This window comes from Staurois parvus, unplaced genomic scaffold (genome assembly GCF_062004578.1).
Source record: "Staurois parvus isolate SC_StPar_1 unplaced genomic scaffold, SC_StPar_1.0 ptg000387l, whole genome shotgun sequence".
NCBI classification, from domain to species: Eukaryota; Metazoa; Chordata; class Amphibia; order Anura; family Ranidae; genus Staurois; species Staurois parvus.
In genome coordinates this window covers 7,246,560-7,265,412 of record NW_028318183.1, presented here as the reverse complement: position 1 = coordinate 7,265,412, position 18,853 = coordinate 7,246,560, and the positions used below count along the sequence as shown (strand labels likewise).

The 18,853-nt window shown below is 42.4% G+C and overlaps 1 protein-coding gene across 2 annotated transcripts in view; it reads left to right on the top strand.

Moving 5' to 3' along the window:
* The window catches only part of LNX2 (ligand of numb-protein X 2), a 168,373-nt gene that overhangs the window by 129,611 nt on the left and 19,909 nt on the right, over positions 1-18,853 (top strand). For both annotated transcript variants that reach the window (XM_089685838.1, XM_089685837.1), the window contains exons 4-6: positions 5,673-5,872; positions 9,925-10,293; positions 18,032-18,169. In XM_089685838.1, the coding sequence (XP_089541964.1) occupies positions 5,673-5,872; positions 9,925-10,293; positions 18,032-18,169 (707 nt within the window). The remainder of the gene's footprint in view (positions 1-5,672; positions 5,873-9,924; positions 10,294-18,031; positions 18,170-18,853) is intronic.

Here is an 18,853-nt window from a genome sequence, read left to right as displayed (position 1 = left end):
ATAAAAACAACCATTATTTTTTACTTTTTGCTATTAAACATATCCAGTAAAAAAATTTAAAAAACTGAATGTCATAAATTTAGGCCAAAATGTATTCTGCTACATGTCTTTGCTAAAAAAAAAAATCCCAATGCATGTAAATTAATTGGTTTACGTGAAAGTTATAGCGTTTACAAATGGCAGTATACAGTGAAGGAAATAAGTATAAGTAAAAATTACGCACGCACGCGCACACATATATATATATATATATATATATATATATATACACACTGTAGATACTGGGGTTATTTTTGTTTTTTTAATAATAATGGCAGAGATCAGCAACTAATAGCGGGACTGCGGTGGGCATTCTGATACTAAGGGGAACTGACTTGGTGTCACTGACATCCCGATGACACCAATACAGTGATCAGTGCTAAAAAAAGCACTGACACTGTACTAATGGCACTGGGCAAGAAGGGGTTAACATGAGGGGCGATCAGAGGGTTAACTGTGTGCTGGGAGTGTTGGGGTGCAGAGTGTGTGGGCTTTACTGTAATCACACTGCTCTGGATGGCTGTGCTGTGCGCCCCCTACCTAGGGCGGCGGAGACGTGGTTAAGGGCGGCGGAGACGTGGTTAAGAAAAAGCTATATGTTCCACTATGTACTTGGAATACTGATTCCTGAATGAGAGGGTTTGTGTGCAATCTAAACAACCAATGCACTTGTACTGTTCTAATATGAAATTTTGCAGGGTCTGCATCCCTTTAGAAATAAATAACCCTTAGGGAGTATCTCGCCAAAATATAATTCCTATTGCAGAGGATGTCTAAAACCTGGCTTGGTGCAAACTTCTGGGAAAATCAGTAAGCCAGGCAGAGGAAATTACATTTCTGGGGGCGCTCTGTACAGCAACTGTGTACAGAACACCTTCATATTGCCCTGAAATGATATAAACTTACAGAGGTCGCAGATTGAAATAGAAGGGTAAGTTTTAATACCATTAAAGTAGTTCTAAAGGCAGAAGATGTTACCTTAATGTATTTCATGCATTTAAGGTAAAACAAAACCTTCAAGCAGCTCTTCCCCTCAGCCCCCCCCCCCCCTTATACTTACCTGAGCTCGATCTCAATCCAGTGATGTACAGAAGAGCAGAGGCGCTCTCTGCTGTCTCCCCCCTCATTGGCTCAGACACAGCAGCAGGAGCCATAGTCTCCTGCTGCTGTCAATCACAAACACAGAGGAGGGAGCAGGTGACTCAGGAGTGAACATGCACGAGTGCCCCCATAGCAAGTGGTATGCTATGGGGGCACTCGGCAGGAGGGAGGGGCCAGGAGTGCCAGCAGGGGGACCCGAGAAGAGGATCAGGGCTGCTTTTTGCAAAACAATGGCACAGAGCAGGTGAGTATACCATGTTTTTTTTTTAATTTTAAATAAGTCTTTAGAATCCCTTTTTAAATGACAATACAGATTCAATAGCAAGTATTTATGCTAGTTTTTATATCTGTTATCCTTTTTCACCACGAAAGCCAGAAAAGGACAAAAAAGTTAGCAAAGTTGATCATAATGACAAATCAGATAGATATTAGAGTGGGTGATTTTCCAGGTTTGCTCTGTTGCTGATCCCCTTTCCTTCACACTGCTGGTTCTTAGTTGATGATTTCCAGGACTTCTATGCTAGGTCATGATAGAAGATAATAAAATGGTGCTCTCATGATCACTCTTAAATTGCTATTGATGAACTTAGTCCTCTCTACCAAATTAATCAACAGCTGGCTAAGCAAGAGTAATGCAGGAATTTCAATCTCCTGATCTATTCTATAGCCATTCACTTCCAGCACAGATATTTTTATCTACTCTAACAAATCTATTTCATTATTATCCCCAGCAACAAAGATAACATGTGCACACAATAGTCCATTACACTGCAATAATGATGTTATAGAAAGGATAGGGGAAGCCGGTAATAACATCAGAACCTGAGATTGGTAAACTTTTAACCTTTGACATGCTCCAAATTTCTACATCACTACCTCCGTTATTAGCGAGCCATAGAGATCATAACTTCAGTATATTTTCATTGGTAACCCTACAAGCCCTTTCAATGCAATTTGTGTTTGTTTCCATAGCTACCTGTGAATGTTCTATAATAACATTATACTATGTTCATTTCACTGAATAGTGTCAGATTACTCATATTTGTATTTCCATTCAAATTGATGAGATGTTGCTGCATCCAGCACTAGATTTGTAGTGCCGGGGATGTAGACAACTCTGCCCGTTGGAGGAGGGAAGTATGGATCTGTGGTTGGGAGTTATTGAGCGGGCTAGGGGAACTTTGGCTAAATCCTGAACACATACTTTTAAAAAAACAGAACAGAGATTCAGAGATTCATCACTGACAAAATGTGTAAGCTTTAAAAGCAGGATCAAATGTGTCACATAACAGAAGCATATTGTAACCATGAGAAACTATAACCTTCTTTTTTTAAAATCAAATAATTGCAAACAATTAAATCAAATAAATGGTGATTGCACAAATGCAGCATGAGCGTGTGCATCATATTCATGTAGAGCAGGCAGTTGGCTCATGCAAGCTAAATAATCTGGCTCTTGGCAGTCCTGCATGAACATTTCAAGGCAGGACTGTTTTAACCAAAGAGCATTTGCCAACCAAAACTGTAACTGAACATAGAAAGCAAGTTTTCTATGACTATGTATACCTCATTCACTAAAAGTTACAGAGAATTATTATTATTTTTCAGTTCTTTTCAGTATTCATATTACCTCCTCTTCTTGGAGTCTTCCACTGGTGCTGTCCATTTCTGGCTGCTCTGGGTGCCTCCTTAAGCAAACCGTGGGCATTGGGGGCAACCGTGCAGGCGTGCTCCTGAGTCAAGCTGTGTGCATCTATAGTACGGTGTAAATATTTGCCAGCACATCACGGGTATTCAGAATAAGTCTGAACATTTTTTTTGATTGTAGAAAGATCACAAACACAAGAGAACAATATTTGAGTTGCGTCAGGCATTATTATTATTATTTATTATACAGGATTTATATAATGCCAACAGTTTGCGCAGTGCTTTACAAAATGAAGATAAACATTACAGTTACAATACAGTTTGGTAGAAGAGGAAACAGGGGGCCTTGCTCGTTGGAGCTTACAATCTAAGAGGGAGGGTTGAGTGATACAAAAGGTAATAGCTGTGGGGGGATGAGCTGATGGAGGAAATAAATGGCGGTTTACTAGGTAGAAGCAGGATAGACTTCTTTAAAGACTTTTTCAGGGATTGTCTAAAGGTGGATAGATTAGGAGACAGCCGAACAGATTGGGGTAGGGCATTCCATAGGATGGGAGAAGCTCAGGAGAAGTCCTGGAGGTGAGCATGGGAGGAGATGACATGGGAACTAGAGAGCAGGTCTTGGGAGGATCGAAGAGAGCGGTTTGGTTCATATTTTGAGACCAGGTTGGTGATGTAACTGGGGGCAGAGTTGTGGATGGCTTTGTAAGTTGTTAGTATTTTGAAAGTTATTTGTTGGGTGAGTGGAATCCAGTGAAGGGATTGGCAGAGAGGGGTAGCAGACATGTGATGTCCTGACGCTGCTTCAAAGTGATCTTTCTAAATTAAAAAAAAATTCAGACTTATTTTGAAGATCCATGGTGGGCTGGCAAATATTTACACTGTGCTATGCATGTTCCAGTTTCCAGCTAGTGGTAGATGCAGTAACCATTACTTTAATGCCCATTTCAGGAATGGGTGCAATGGTAATATGTAGGGTTGCACCAATGCCATGCAAAATGAATGGGCTCAAATCGCACTGCAAAGAATTGCATGCGATTTGCACGGGAATGCAGTGTGATTCCTGTCTGAATTGCATACGGTTTCCTGCACAGCTCCTGTGTGAGCCCAGGCTTGTCATAATGATTTTGAGCCTGAGCTTAAACAGGAAACCTCCCTACATGAGAGGTTCCACCAGCTCCGACTCCCAATGCCACTGTGGACATCAGCGGCTGTGGCTTGGGCTCCCCCAAGCCTCTCCTTCCAGCCTCCACCAGCTCAGCTCTCTCCCCCAAGCCTCCAACGCTTCCAGCCATCCAGTGGACCCCTCCCCATATCCCCTGGTTCCACTGTACCAGTTTGCAATCCTCACAGATTTTTCTCCTCTCTTTGCAGTGCTAACAGTATGAGTGATGGTGCTGACCAATTAGATTCCTTATAGTCCTACTGTCAGCCCTGCAAGGAAAGGAGAGAAAGCCACAGGGATTTCAAATCCCTGGACCTGTGAAGTGGCTTTTTGTTGTCTGTCAGCGGGGGATTGGCAGTCTGGTACAGTGGGATGGGGGGGGGGGATCCAGTGGATGGCTGGAACCGCTGGAGGCTGTTGGGAGAGAGCAACTGGAGGCTGGAGGAAGAGAGGCAGGAAGAGCCCAAGCTGCAGCCGCTGATATCCACAGTGGGATCGGAAGCTAGAGCTGGTGGAACCCATCATGCATGGGGGGTTTCCCACATAGATCTTGGTGTAAACTCACGCTCAAAGTCACTATGACAAGCCTGGGTTCACACAGAAGCCGTGCGGAAAACCGCATGCGATTTGGAAAGGAATCGCACCACATTCCTGTTCACATAGCATGGAATTATTGCAGTGCGATTTGAGCCCATTCATTTTTTATGGCCTCAGATCGCACTGCAAAAGTATCAGTACTCATACTCGCCGGTAAAAAAAAGGTATCGGTGCATCCCTAGTAACATGGACTGTTGCCTGAGTTTGATTGACCGTTTACTAATTCTTACGTAAATGTGATTGCTGCATTCGTTTCTTCTTTTTAGACTTTCATTCTTTTATTTTCACCTAATGATCCTGCCTGTAAGTCTGTTTTTCAGCAGAACAAGCTGTCTTGTGGATGTAGCAGTTAGAGGGCCGAGACAAGCCATTTACCACTGACAGGGGTGCTTACAATGGTCAGCTTTTATTTATTTATGTAAAACCTTTATCCCAAAAGGAAAAAAAACTGCTGCTGTAACTGTTTAAGAAGTGTTAAGTTGAATCTAAAGCAGCTAGTCCTAACACCCCCCGACCCGGGCTGACAATGTTGCTGTCCAGAGGTGTCCCTGTGCTCCTTTATCCAGAATGGGAGCACTCTAACACAGGAGGTGTGTTACTGGCCACATTCCCAGATGAAAACAGAGGTTAAAAAAGACTAATATACTGATATATTATCATTTTTGTTTTTGGGCTTAATACAGCTTGATTTTGTCCTTTTATTAAAGATATTGCAACTATTTTTCTAGTACACCTCAGGTACCAAATTATTTCACAAAAAATAGCAATAGTATTGGATGTGGCGACTAACAGTATTTGAGGGCATCCAGATTGGGACCAGGTCATCTGATATCCATGGGTGTCAGATCTCATATCTGCTCATTATGTATGTCTGGCAGGTGACATCAATATATACCTGCATGCAAACATTCGTACGTGTATGAGATCCAGAATTCTGGCTTTTGCGATTATAGTACAAAATAATATATTAAAGATGTTATAGAGATGTCTTTGTAGTTGTTTCAATAAATAAAGCAGCTGGGTAGCAAAATATGTAGTATTGATCCCTGCAGTATTGATCCAGGAAGGCACTGAACCATAAACATACCACTGATATTTTTACTTTTTTTTTTTTACTTGACAGCTATGCCCCCACCAGCAAGCCTGCCAGAGGGAGAGATTACTACCATTGAGATTCACCGCTCCAACCCTTACATTGAGCTGGGAATCAGCATTGTTGGGGGGAATGAGACTCCTTTAATAAACATTGTCATCCAGGAAATATATCGGGACGGCATCATTGCCAGAGATGGAAGGTTGTTGGCTGGTGACCAAGTCCTTCAAGTAAGCCTCTGAATTATTACCTTTAATCCTTTTCTAGCTGATACAATAGAGAACAACAATGGCCTTTATTTAATCAAAGTAAAAGAGCAATGTGCAGCGTGGTAATCCACAGAAAAGAATTCATCTTTCCGTGTGTTGATCGCCATAAACTGTAGAAAGAGTATTTCTGATTGGTTGCTAGGTTATGCACAATCATGGTATTTCAATTATTAATGCTAAATTTTCCCACTCACCTACCTCCTTATATATTTTTTAATCAACATTGAAACATTTAAGAAAAGCAGTTGTGTCTACTATGCTGTGGACAGAGTGTAAACTATCTTTAAGATCATTTTCATATGTTTACTTGGAAATGTATTCCCACTGGGTCAACTTCTACTTTATCATATAAAGAAAGAGAGAACCAGCTCAATGGGCTTAGAAAGGGCAGCAATGCATACTCCTGATAAAGTGTTTCAAACATATACAGGTGCCCTAGCATTCGGGTGTGTGTGCAGGATGACAGGGGTGCAGTAAATGTATTTTTGTTTTGATTTATTTAATCATTTTTCATTTTGTTTAACTTTATTTAAATTTATTGCTATCACAAAGTGGATAACAAGCCAACAATGTGATAGCTTTGAGCAGGTGACAGGTCCTTTTTCATGGAGACATTGAGGGTCTGTTAAACCCCAATGTCTCTCCTGCACTGCACTGCAAATAAGCACAGATCGTGAACCCAGAAGTGCCAAAATACTTGTCTCTTCCAGGTCCATTCATTGGAGAGGAGATCGGGGATCTTCTCTTGCTTGGCATCCTGAAGCTGTTTGCCTTGTCTCGGCCCCCCAAAGGGTAGGAAGTGGAAGCAGGCCGTTCAATGTACTGTACAATAACCAAGATCACTTTGGCAGGCAAGAACAAAATCAATACCAAGCTTACAGCTGCAGCAGAACCTCTTCTCTGTGCTCCCCGACAACCCTTCTGAGCATTAGGGGTTTTTTAGACCCCTGATGTCCTCACATAGGAGCTTGTAAAAATAAATGAAAATGTGTTTATGAAATCTAATAGGTTGTAAAAAAATAAAAGGAACCCTTGGTACACACATACTGCACATATAAAAATTAGCACGTAGGATGCATGTACTTATGTATATACAGATAATACAGTACATGTTAAGCCCATCATTTACGGTTATCTCTCATTCAATAAACTGTTGCGTTTTTTAAAGCATCACCTTTTGAGTATTGTAGTTTGTCGCTGTTTGGCAGATATGCACAAATTTGAGACTTGTCATATTTGGTATTTACTTATGCAACACAATCTCATATTTTTTTTTTTTAAATGGATATTACATTTGTGTTTTGTACGTTTTTAAAATCAGGTTTAAAGTATAACTAAAGGCAAAACTTTTTTTTTTTTTGGGATAGAATGGAAATGTATTAGAACACCTGCCAGTTTTTATTGCTATCTGTGTCCCCATTAAGTAGATTCACCCTCTTTATTAGTCCTATTTACCATTATCATTGAAAGTGAAAGTAAGAGAGTCCAAATTTTTGGATTGAGCCCAGAAAAGTAATAGAGGGGAAATCTTCCAATGGGGACACTAGTTCTGGTGACCTGGGGTTACCCAAAGGATTCCCTAATTTGCAGGGATTTCCTCTCACTTCCTGTCAGATGTATAATGTTTTTGGGGTTATGAGTATTTTTAAAGGGGCATTTTGGCATGCATGTAGAAGGTAAAAAAAAAATGGTCCTCCAGTGACAAGGTTAAAATTACAATCAGAAGTATTTCTGGATGGGCAGCAATGGCTGCTCACTGTTATTTCACTATGTTTTCACTAACCATTTAGTCATACACTCACCGGCCACTTTTATTAGGTACACCTCGCTAGTGCCAAGAAAATGCCCCCCACAACATTATACCACCAACAGCCTGAACCATTGATACAAGGCAGGATGGATCCATGCTTTCATGTTGCTTATGCCATATTCTGACTCTTCCATCTGAATGTTGCAGCAATCAGTCTGCCCATTCTCCCGTGACTTCAACAAGGCATTTTTGTCCATACAACTGCCTCTCACTGGATATTAATTACTTTTTCAGATCATTCTCTGTAAGCCCTAGAGATGGTTGTGTGTGAAAATCCCAGGAGATCAGCAGTTTTGAAATACTCAGACTAGCCTGTCTGGCACCAACAACCATGCCACGTTCAAAGTCACTTAAATCCCCTTTCTTCCCCATTCTGGTGCTCGGTTTGAACTTTAGCAAGTCTTCACCATGTCTAGATGCCTAAATGCATTCAGTTGCTGCCATGTGATTGGCTGATTAGCAATTTGTTTTACCAAGCAATTGAACAGGTGTGTACCTAATAAAGTGGTCGGTTAGTGTATATATCAAAGCTTCAGGCTACAGAGCATTGCATGTGTCATTTCTATGATCAAACCCATACAGTGAAGGAAAAGAGTATTTGATCCCCTGCTGATTTTGAATGTTTGCCCACTCACAAAGAAATGATCAGTCTAAAAATCAAATGTTCTGTGTATTGTAACAATAAGTATTTGATCCCCTATCATTCAGCAGGATTTCTGGCTACCAGGTGTCTTTCATACAGGTAACAAGCTGAGATTAGAAGCAGTCCCTTAAAGGGAGTGCTGCTAATCTCATTTTGTTACCTGTATAAAAGACACCTGTCCACAGGAACAATCAAACAATCAGATTCCAAACTCTCCACCATGGCAAAGACCAAAGAGCTGTCCAAGGATGTCAGGGACAAGATTGTAGACCTACACATGGCTGGACTGGGCTACCAAACTATCGCCAAGCAGCTTGGTGAGAAGGTGACAACAGTTGGTGCAATCATTCGCAAATAGAAGAAACACAAAACAATTGTCAGTCTCCCTAGGTCTGGTGCACCATGCAAGATCTTACCTTGTGGAGTGTCAATAAACATGAGAACAGTGAGGAATCATCCCAGAACTACCCGTGAGGATCTTGTCAATGATCTCCAGACAGCTGGGACCACAGTCACCAAGAAAACAATTGGTAACACACTACGCCGACAAGGATTGAAATCCTGCAGTGCCCGCAAGGTCCCTCTGCTCAAGAAAGCGCATATCCAGGCCTGTCTGAAGTTTGCCACTGAACATCTGAATGATGCAGAGGAAGTCTGGTTTAAAATGTTGTGGTCAGATGAGACCAAAATCGAGCTCTTTGGCATCAACTCAACTTGCCGTGTTCGGAGGAGGTGGAATTGTGCCTATGACCCCAAGAACACCATCCCAACTGTCAAACATGGTGGTGGAAACATTCTGCTTTGGGGGTGTTTTTCTGCTAAGGGGACAGGACAACTGCACCACATCAAAGGGACGATGGACGGGGCAATGTACCGTCAAATCTTGGGTGAGAACCTTCTTCCCTCAGCCAGGGCATTGAAAATGGGTCATGGATGGGTGTTCCAGCATGACAATGACCCAAAACACATGGCCAAGGCAACAAAGGAGTGGCTTAAGAAGAAGCACATTAAGGTGCTGGAGTGGCCTAGCCAGTCTCCAGACCTTAATCTGATTGAAAATCTGTGGAGGGAGCTGAAAGTTAGAGTTGCCAAATATCAGCCACCAAACTTTAATGACTTGGAGAGGATCTTCCAAGAGGAGTGGGCCAAAATCATCCCTCCTGAAATGTGTGCAAACCTGGTGGCCAACTGCAGGAAACGTCTGACCTCTGTGGTTGCCAACAAGGGATTTGCCACCAAGTACGAAGTCATGTTTTGTGAAGGGTATCAAATACTTATTTCCCTCATGAACATGCAAATCAGTGCATAATTTGTTAGACATGCATTTCTTTTCAATTTTTTTGTTGCTATTCTGTCTCTCATCGTTACAATACACCTACCATTCAATTTTTAGATTGATCATTTCTTTGTGATTGACCAAACATTCAAAATCAGCAGTGGATCAAAATATTATTTCCTTCACTGTAATTATCCATTTTATTTTTATTTTATACAACAGAGATTTTTATTTTGCAGTTAGTTCTCTGTGCTGATCAATGAAGTCTACTTTATACTTTATAGGTGAACAATTTTGATATTAGCAATGTATCACACAACTACGCCAGGGTGGTCTTGTCTCAGCCATGCACTGTGCTGCATCTCACTGTGCTGCGGGAAAGGCGTTTTGGAAGCCGGCTTGTGAGCCACACGGATAATGGCTTACAGAGGGAAGAAAGCTTCCATGTCACTCTGAATAAAAGAGGAACCAACGAGCAGCTTGGTATCAAGCTTGTCCGCAGAACTGATGAGTCTGGAGTTTTTATTCTGGATCTCCTTGAAGGTGGACTCGCTGCTCAGGATGGGAGACTTCACAGCAATGACCGTGTCCTGGCAATCAATGGGCTTGACCTGAAACATGGCACCCCAGAACTTGCTGCTCAGATTATTCAGGTAATTAAAAAATCAGATGTGTTGAAATGTCAGATTACTAAAAAGCAACTTCTCTGAGTGGTTTTCAGGTGTCAGGTGAGTCAGCTCAAATGTTAGTGCCACCCACCTGCAAACTCTGTTCTTCAAAGTAGAACATTGGCTGAATTAAATGTAAAAAATAGTTTGTTTTTTAATAAAATACCACTTTCACCTTTTTTTTTGTCATATTTTGTTGCATCTCAGTGCTGCTGATCGCATGCAGCTTGTTTGAAGCCATTTTTTTTCTATATGCACTCCATTGATGGTGGCAGGGCATTTTAAAGGCAAGTTACTTGATGTAACAACAATGGAAATTACCTGCATGGTGTGTTTTGAAATTGCCACTTCCATCAGAAGTCCATGTGACAGGGTGACAACAGAAGAGCATATCTGGGAGGCAGGGACAGAGCACTGTCACCCTATACAGGAAAAGGGAGACCCGGAGTGAACTAAGCATTCAAAATTGATGAAGGGCTGGCATGACCGGGTTAAAGAGGCTTGAGTCTTGGCTGGGGAATATCTGCAGTTTGAAACTAAACAGGCAGCAAAGCTTGTGGGATTGGATCAAGGTCAAGGATAGGTGAAGCTGCAGAGGATTGGGTGGTAGCTGTCCTGGGCAGGTCTTCAGTCGGAGGTCAGCTAAGTTTGTGGAAACTTCCCACCATCCCGCCCTGTTTTGTGTTGGATTTGTTTCAGTGTTGTGGTTTTTTGGTCGTTGTAGTCTGTTTTGTCATGCGGCCGGCAGGGTGCAAGGTCCTTTTAGACTAGGATGGGCACAAAGGTACAGTGTAGGGCCCCGTCTGAGGTATGGATCTCAGTTGTTGGAATGGGTATCTGCGAGTTGTCTCCGAGTCAATGTTTTTGTGGCTGGAGGCCTGAATAAAGGATATGCAGGTACATTGCTAGTTTTGATGCCTAATGGGACCTCGAAGCTCCAATTTTATGCATTGTGATATTATGTTACTGTAATTATCTGTGTTTAATCTGTTATTTATATTTAGGTAATAAAAGGCTGCTGTGGCCATTTAACTCCAATTTGTTGTGATGTGGTTATTCTATAGAAGATGAGTGGTGCTATGGTCAGAGCAGCATAGAGACCAGCCATAGTATATACCCTAGTCATGCTACGTAAATAAGAACTTTAATGGCAGGGTCATCAGATGTTATTTTAATGAAACCCTCACATTTATAATATTTAAAATAACACCTATAGGAGTGAATCACAATTGCGTTGAACTTTTAATGGCACTTCAATGCACAGAGTCAATGCAGCTCTACGAACACGCGCTGTACCATGGTAACACACAAGGGATAAGAGCTTCTGTCTTCCATCCCCATAGAAGTCTGTGGGGCCAGACTGAGGAAAAATTGAGGTTGGATTAAGATGTCAGAAGAAGGATGTAAACAATACAGTGTGCCTTGGAGGGAGAAGTATAGCAATTTGGGGGTTCAATACCTACATAGTGGGATGGGAGCAGAAGTGTAAGAAGACCTTGTGAGAAATCTGCCATAGCCTTTTGTTAGTTCATTGGAATCCATACTTAAAGTAGTTGTAAAGGCTAAAGGTTTTTTACTATAATGCAATAAGTAAAATACCTTGCAGTTCCCCCCAAATACTTACCTGAGCGGCTCTCATCCTCCCTACTGGACTCAGAGCAGAAGGAACCACTGGCTCCTGCTGCTGTCAATTAAATCCAGTAACAAGGGACTGGTGGGGGGAGCTGGAGTAGAAGATGAGGCACACAGTGCAGCTCAGGATCAAGCCCCAAAGAGTACCTCCAAGCTGCTTGCTAGTGGGAGTACTCGGAAGGCAGGAGGGGCGGGGGACCCCAGAAGAAGACTGGGGCCATTGCAGAGAGCAGGTAAGTATAACATGTTTATTATTAAATTTAAAAAAGATCCTTTACAATCACTTTAAAGCGTACTTCCACTCTTACACCAAATATAGTTTATATTTGTTACATGTTCTTATTCAGATAGTATAACTAAAAAAAAAATGTTGCTTACCTAATACTTGCTCTATTCTGAAAACGCCAAAACCCAAAGTTTTTCTCTGCTATGCAGAGAGGGCTGGGGAGTTCATGTTCGCCATTTTTAATCCTGCCTGTACTGTGCTGGCAGATTTCATTATCAGTAGTAACCTGGATTTGAATATGCCATAATAGAACATTAAAGATCTAGAAACTGAGCTTCTTCATTATGTGTTAATGAGGGAACATTCAGTGTGTCCCTCTTTGTCACTGGGGACAGACTGAGTTTTCTCTCATTTTAAACTGTTCAGAGTAGCTTGCAGTCTTCCCAAGGTCTGCTCCAAACAAACGCCTGGAAAGGTAATAATTTGTTTAAATTATTTTTAGGTATGCTTTAGGAATTCTGAACACATTACAAATATGCAATGGAGCTCTTTCAGATTTGGATGCCAAGGTGGTATTGCAGTTGAAAGAGAACCTGTATTTTACAACTTCACTGCATAAGTGGAAGCATAGACAAACTCACCTTTCCTGCGCTGCCTCAGTATCCCTACTCTCCACCAGAAACATGCTTGATACTAGTTCTTGGTACCTGAATGGCCAAAAGAAAGGCCCAAACATGGTCATGTGAGTAAGGGGGTGAGTGCACAATCCTTTGTAAGTTTTGACTTTAACTGTATGGTCAAACTAGTAGGGACAAACTATGGATTTTTTTTTTTTTTTACTGAATAAGCCTGCAAAATGAAAATATAGCAAAGTACAGTAACTCATTGCAATTAGAACGTATTTCTTCAGTGAACCCGATGGGTTGCAATACTTTACTGCACTTGCTTACTGAATTCTCATGACATTAGTGAATATTTGTAGAAACTAACAATTAACATTTAATTTATAGGATGTATTTTCCTTTAAAGCATAAATTATGGGTTCAGAAACTAGATTAAATAACACAGAAATAAATCTTCATGACAGATGGACCCATTAAATCATCAAATCTGGCGACATGTAGATGTGAATTGTTATTAAAAAGCATGCCAGCGTTGCACAAGTGTGCCAGAACAAGCTGTTGTTATGCCTCATGAAGATCTGCGCTAATCTGAAATGATTGTTAAAATGACAGTTCTCTGGTTTTACTGATACGATTATTTTAAGCTCCATTTTTTTAAAAATGTCTCAAATATTATTATCAACCAATCATCTTCCAGACACCATTACTCCAGTGAAAATAAATGGAAGTATTTGTGCACTATGAACGGCAAAGACCGTTCTGCTTTCAGACAATCGGAAGCATTTATTGATGCTACATTGTTTCTGTATGGTTCATAGCTTAGTAAATAGCATTTGGGTCCTGGGTTTAGTTCCCGCCAGCACAATATTTAAATTAAACATATGTATTATTCCTATGTTAAAGTGGGTTTCCTCACCAAAACACACTAGTAACATACAGAAAGAAATCCTCCTGCGCTAAAAGGGAAGTTCACCTACTGAAAGCTGCCAGCACTTAACCTGCTACCCGAACAGTGTATATAATAATTAAAATTATAGATAGTGCAGCGCTCAAAAACAATACTATATATAATACAACAAATGTGCTCACATGCAATACTGTCACACAATTATTCAAAAATAAATCATTAAGTGAGATATCTACATTATAAAGTGCCACTCAATATTATTCTCTATCGCATTAGTGCCCACGTATTCAAAAAAATATATACCGTATTTGCCGGCGTATAAGACGACTTTTTACCCCTTGAAAATCTTCTCTGAAGTCGGGGGTCGTCTTATACGCCGGTATACGGCATACTGACACTTTTTAGGGGGGTGGCGCGGTGCCGCCGCCCCCCCCTTCCAACGGAAGGGACACTAAGTACAGGGGTGGGCAGGGGCTGTTTCTTACCTGGCTCCGGTCCCACGACGATCCGGTCCAGGAAGCGCGGCTGCTCCCTCAGTTCGGCCACTGGATGTTCGGGCGGCTGCTCGGCTCCGCCTCCTCACCGGTGATTGGCCGCCAGAACTGTAGCTCAGGAAAGGCACGCAGGCGGCCAATCACCGGTGAGGGGGCGGAGCCGAGCGGCCCCGCAAAAATCGAGTGCAGGAGCAGCAGGTAAGTCTTCAGTGTAGAGGTGCAGCTGCAACCACAAATGCTGGCTGCAGCAGCACCATACTAGAACAGGGTCAGCAAGTGTAATTGGTGTCAGTGGGAGGAATAGTGCCCCATCATTGGTGTCACTGATACCAATGATGGAGCACTATTCCTCCCACTGACACCAATGATGGGGCACTATTCCTCCCACTGACACCAACGATGGGGCACTATTCCTCCCCCCCCCCACTGACACCAACGATGGGGCACTATTTCCCCCCCACTGACACCAACGATGGGGCACTATTCCTCCCCCCCACTGACACCAACGATGGGGCACTATTCCCTCCCCCACTGACACCAACGATGGGGCACTATTCCACCCCCCACTGACACCAACGATGGGGCACTATTCCACCCCCCACTGACACCAACGATGGGGCACTATTCCACCCCCCACTGACACCAACGATGGGGCACTATTCCACCCCCCACTGACACCAACGATGGGGCACTATTCCACCCCCCACTGACACCAACGATGGGGCACTATTCCACCCCCCACTGACACCAACGATGGGGCACTATTCCACCCCCCACTGACACCAACGATGGGGCACCATTCCTCCCACTGACACCAATGATGGGGCACCATTCCTGCCACTGATACTAATGATGGGGCACTATTCCCCCCACTGATACTAATGATGGGGCACTATTCCTCCCACTGACACCGATGATGGGGCACTATTCCTCCCACTGTTTTGCATTGGAAGAGGGGTAGTCTTATACGGCGAGTATAGCCCAAACACTACATTTTAGCAGGAAAAGTAGGGGGTCGTCTTATACGCCGGCAAATACGGTAATAGCTACCATTTAAAAAAACAATTTTCACAGTGCTCCAAGTGTAATAACGTGACCACACTTTATATACTACTCATAAAATCAACAAAATAAAATGTCCATGAAAAACTGATAATGATAAATTCATGCAATGTGCAAACAAAAGTGCAGAAAAAATGTGTTCATATTCCGCAAACGTGCCACTCTTCACCTCCTACGGCTAGATTGCCTCCTCACCTCCTTAAAACGACCACTAAGGGCCAAACAGCTTTCAGGATCACTCTGGATCCTTATCCCCTGGCGATAAGCACTTCTCCTGACGTTGTGGATCACTTTAGGGGACATCCATTACCCCCAATCGGAAGCCTCTGGAGAACAATTGCTCACCAACCCAGTGAACAAAAAAGAAGAATCCTCTAAGTGCAATATTAAGGCCAAACACTTTAATGGTAATAATCAATGTACACAGCCACTCACATATGTCCGTAGTCTTCCTTAACCAGTATGTGGGTGTATTGCATGTAAGCAGAAGGACTTCCTGGGTATACCAAGATGGCGGCTGGCGCCGGAAGTGCATCACCGCGTACCGGAAGTTGCGTGCGAACGTGCCTACGCGTTACGTCACTGGGCATGCCCAGAGGAAGTCACGAGTGATAGTGACGTAACGCGTAGGCACGTTAGCACGCAACTTCCGGTACGCGGTGACGCACTTCCGGCGCCAGCCGCCATCTTGGTGTACCCAGGAAGTCCTTCTGCTTACATGCAATACACCCACATACTGGTTAAGGAAGACTACGGACATATGTGAGTGGCTGTGTACATTGATTATTACCATTAAAGTGTTTGGCCTTAATATTGCACTTAGAGGATTCTTCTTTTTTGTTCACTGGGTTGGTGAGCAATTGTTCTCCAGAGGCTTCCGATTCCGATCTGCACTATCTATAATTTTAAACACTAGTAACATAACTGGCTTTCCCACAAATGTGCCCCAAAGCAGGTGTATCCTTGTATGTGTGGTAAAAAAAGTTAGAGATGTAAACCCGCATACATACAGTATTTTAAAGCTGCTCTGAGGCCTTTGCCACCCTCCCTCCCTTCAGCTGCTGGTGCTATTAATGCCCCGCACTGTCTACATACGTTTGTGTATTGCAAAGTAGTGAAGCTGCACACCATTGATCCCTTGCGTACAAAAGTTTTATTCTGTCAGTGGTGACAGACACTCCAATCATGTCCTACTGATGTGTTTCACCCTCTACTGAGCTTAAAGCGGAGTTCCACTCAAAAGTGGAAGCTCGCTTGTTTCCCTCCCCCCCCCCTCCAAAGCCATATTTGGCACCTTTTGGGGGGGAGAGGATACCTGTTTTTGACAGGTACCCACTTCCATCTCAGTTTGCTGCAGCGAAGTGAGCTGGAAGTTTGGTCCCCTCCTCACTCCCGCAGTCTCCTTGGAGCTTTTACAGGTCCCAGAAGACTGCTGGACCAATTGGGAGGCATAGCATGACTCGCACATGTGCAGTGGGCACAAGACTGTAAAGCCACAAGCTGTCACAGCCTGGTGCCCACAGTTGAGATGCCGGCGCCAGGGAGAGAAGAGAAGGGAAAGTGTGGGTGAGAACATCGCTGGACCCTGGGACAGGTAAGTGTGTGTTTATTAAAAGTCGGCAGCTACAGTTTCTGTAGCTGCTGAGTTTTAATAAACACAAAAATGGCTGGAACTCCACTTTTATCATAAAGTAGATGTAAAACCTATCTGCATGACATTAAGGGTTTGTTCATACTTGACTAAAAATGCTAACTGTTAACAAACACATATGTGTAGCATTAATAGGTGCGTTTGGTGTTTATCGAGTGTTAAAAACGGGCCCCCATCTAATCACCCCATATGTGTTTTTGGTGCATTTGACGAGGATTAAAGGCATGTTAAAACCACATCACAAATGCCTGTTATTAATGCAATGTTCTTAATGTACCAGGGGTGGACTGACAACTCATGGGGCCCCCGGGCAATAGGGGATCATGGGGCCCCTGTGTCCTTGCCCAAACTCAAAAAAGCCTATGAAAAAGGTAACAGGGGCATCTCATGGGGCCTCCTACTGACCCTGGGCCCTCGGGCAGTGCCTGAGTTTCCAAATGGTCAGTCCGCCCCTGTAATGCACCACAACCACATTGCAAATGCGCGGTAAAGGTCAGCACGTCTGTGGCGCGTTACCATAGACTTAAATATGGAAGAAGTTGAAATGCCTGAACTCCTTCAAAGTCAACATAAAGCTTCAATTCTGAAGCAATACAACACTAAATCTTCATGTTTTGATAATGTGAACTGTGTGCTGTCCATATTATAAATTTCATAAACTTTTGAGGAGCGTTACAATTGGAGTGCCCTCCTCTTTTATATGCAGTAAAATGCATTTAAGATATTTCTACACAGTTAAGTAGCTTTATGTCTTTAGTAGTCATATAGTTTTTCATTTTACATATTTCAATAAAAGATTTTCTGCCATTTAATAAGTGTAAACTTTTACAGGTTTTTAGTGACCTGTAAATGCTCTTTTCCTTATATCAGCTTCAGTTAATTACAATACATTTACACGCCATTTAATTTGTGAAGAGACTGGATTTATTGAGCGATGTAAGACAGAGTGCTGCAGAGTATTTCTGATTTATATATCCAGTAGGCCAATAAATTGAGGACTTTCTCTGTAAAGGAGAAGTTATATCTTTGGGTAGTTGAATATCATTCTAACATAAAAACTGCACATTTATAAATCTTGCTGGATTTTGATTCAGATGGCATCATCTTGTGTTTTCTGCTTTCCCAAAGGGTAGTGGGGAACGAGTCCATCTGACCGTATCTCGCCCTGCAAAGCATCCTGCTCCTAATGTGTCACGTGAAATAAGCAATGGACAATCTCATCACCATATGCAGCCCGTCTACCATCACAGACCTACTGCACACAGGGTGAGTGTTTCCTGCCACTGTTCTCAGATTTGTCTTTAAAGTAAACCTGAAGTCAAAGTGATGATTTGCCATGGTATAGCAAACATCTGTAATTGGGGTTACTGCTTAAAGTGTTACTAAACCCAGGACCCTGCATTCACTATATCTGGTCTCCGACAGTACACAGGACATGGTAATTCAATTATTTTATTAAATATAAACTGCTAAATACCTTTTCTCATCATCAGTTAGGCTTGGTTCACATATATGCATTTTTGCGTTTTGATGCTTTCTCTAGTACTTTTTGCAGTTTGTTTTGTGTTTTTCTACACACTTTTTATGCTGTTTTTTCCACTGCATTTTTTGCGTTTTTTGTTCAACTTTTTTTTTTCGTTAAAGCTGAATTCATTTTGTTGCTGGGCAAAATGCAAAACGTAGCAAAAGTGATCTACAATGCATCAGCAGCTTCTCCATTGAACTCTATTGTAGCAAAAACGCTGCTTTTTGCGTTTAAAAAAGTCCCTGACCCTTTCCAAAAATGCAGCAGCTCAAAAAAGCATAGCTGAGAACATTTTCCATAGGAAACCATTTTAAATGGACTGTAGTGCATTTCTGCAAAAAGCACTAAAAAACGCATTGGTGTGAACGGAGCCTCAGGGCAGTCTTGTGACTTATATCAGTGTCCAGCACAGCACTGGTTACACC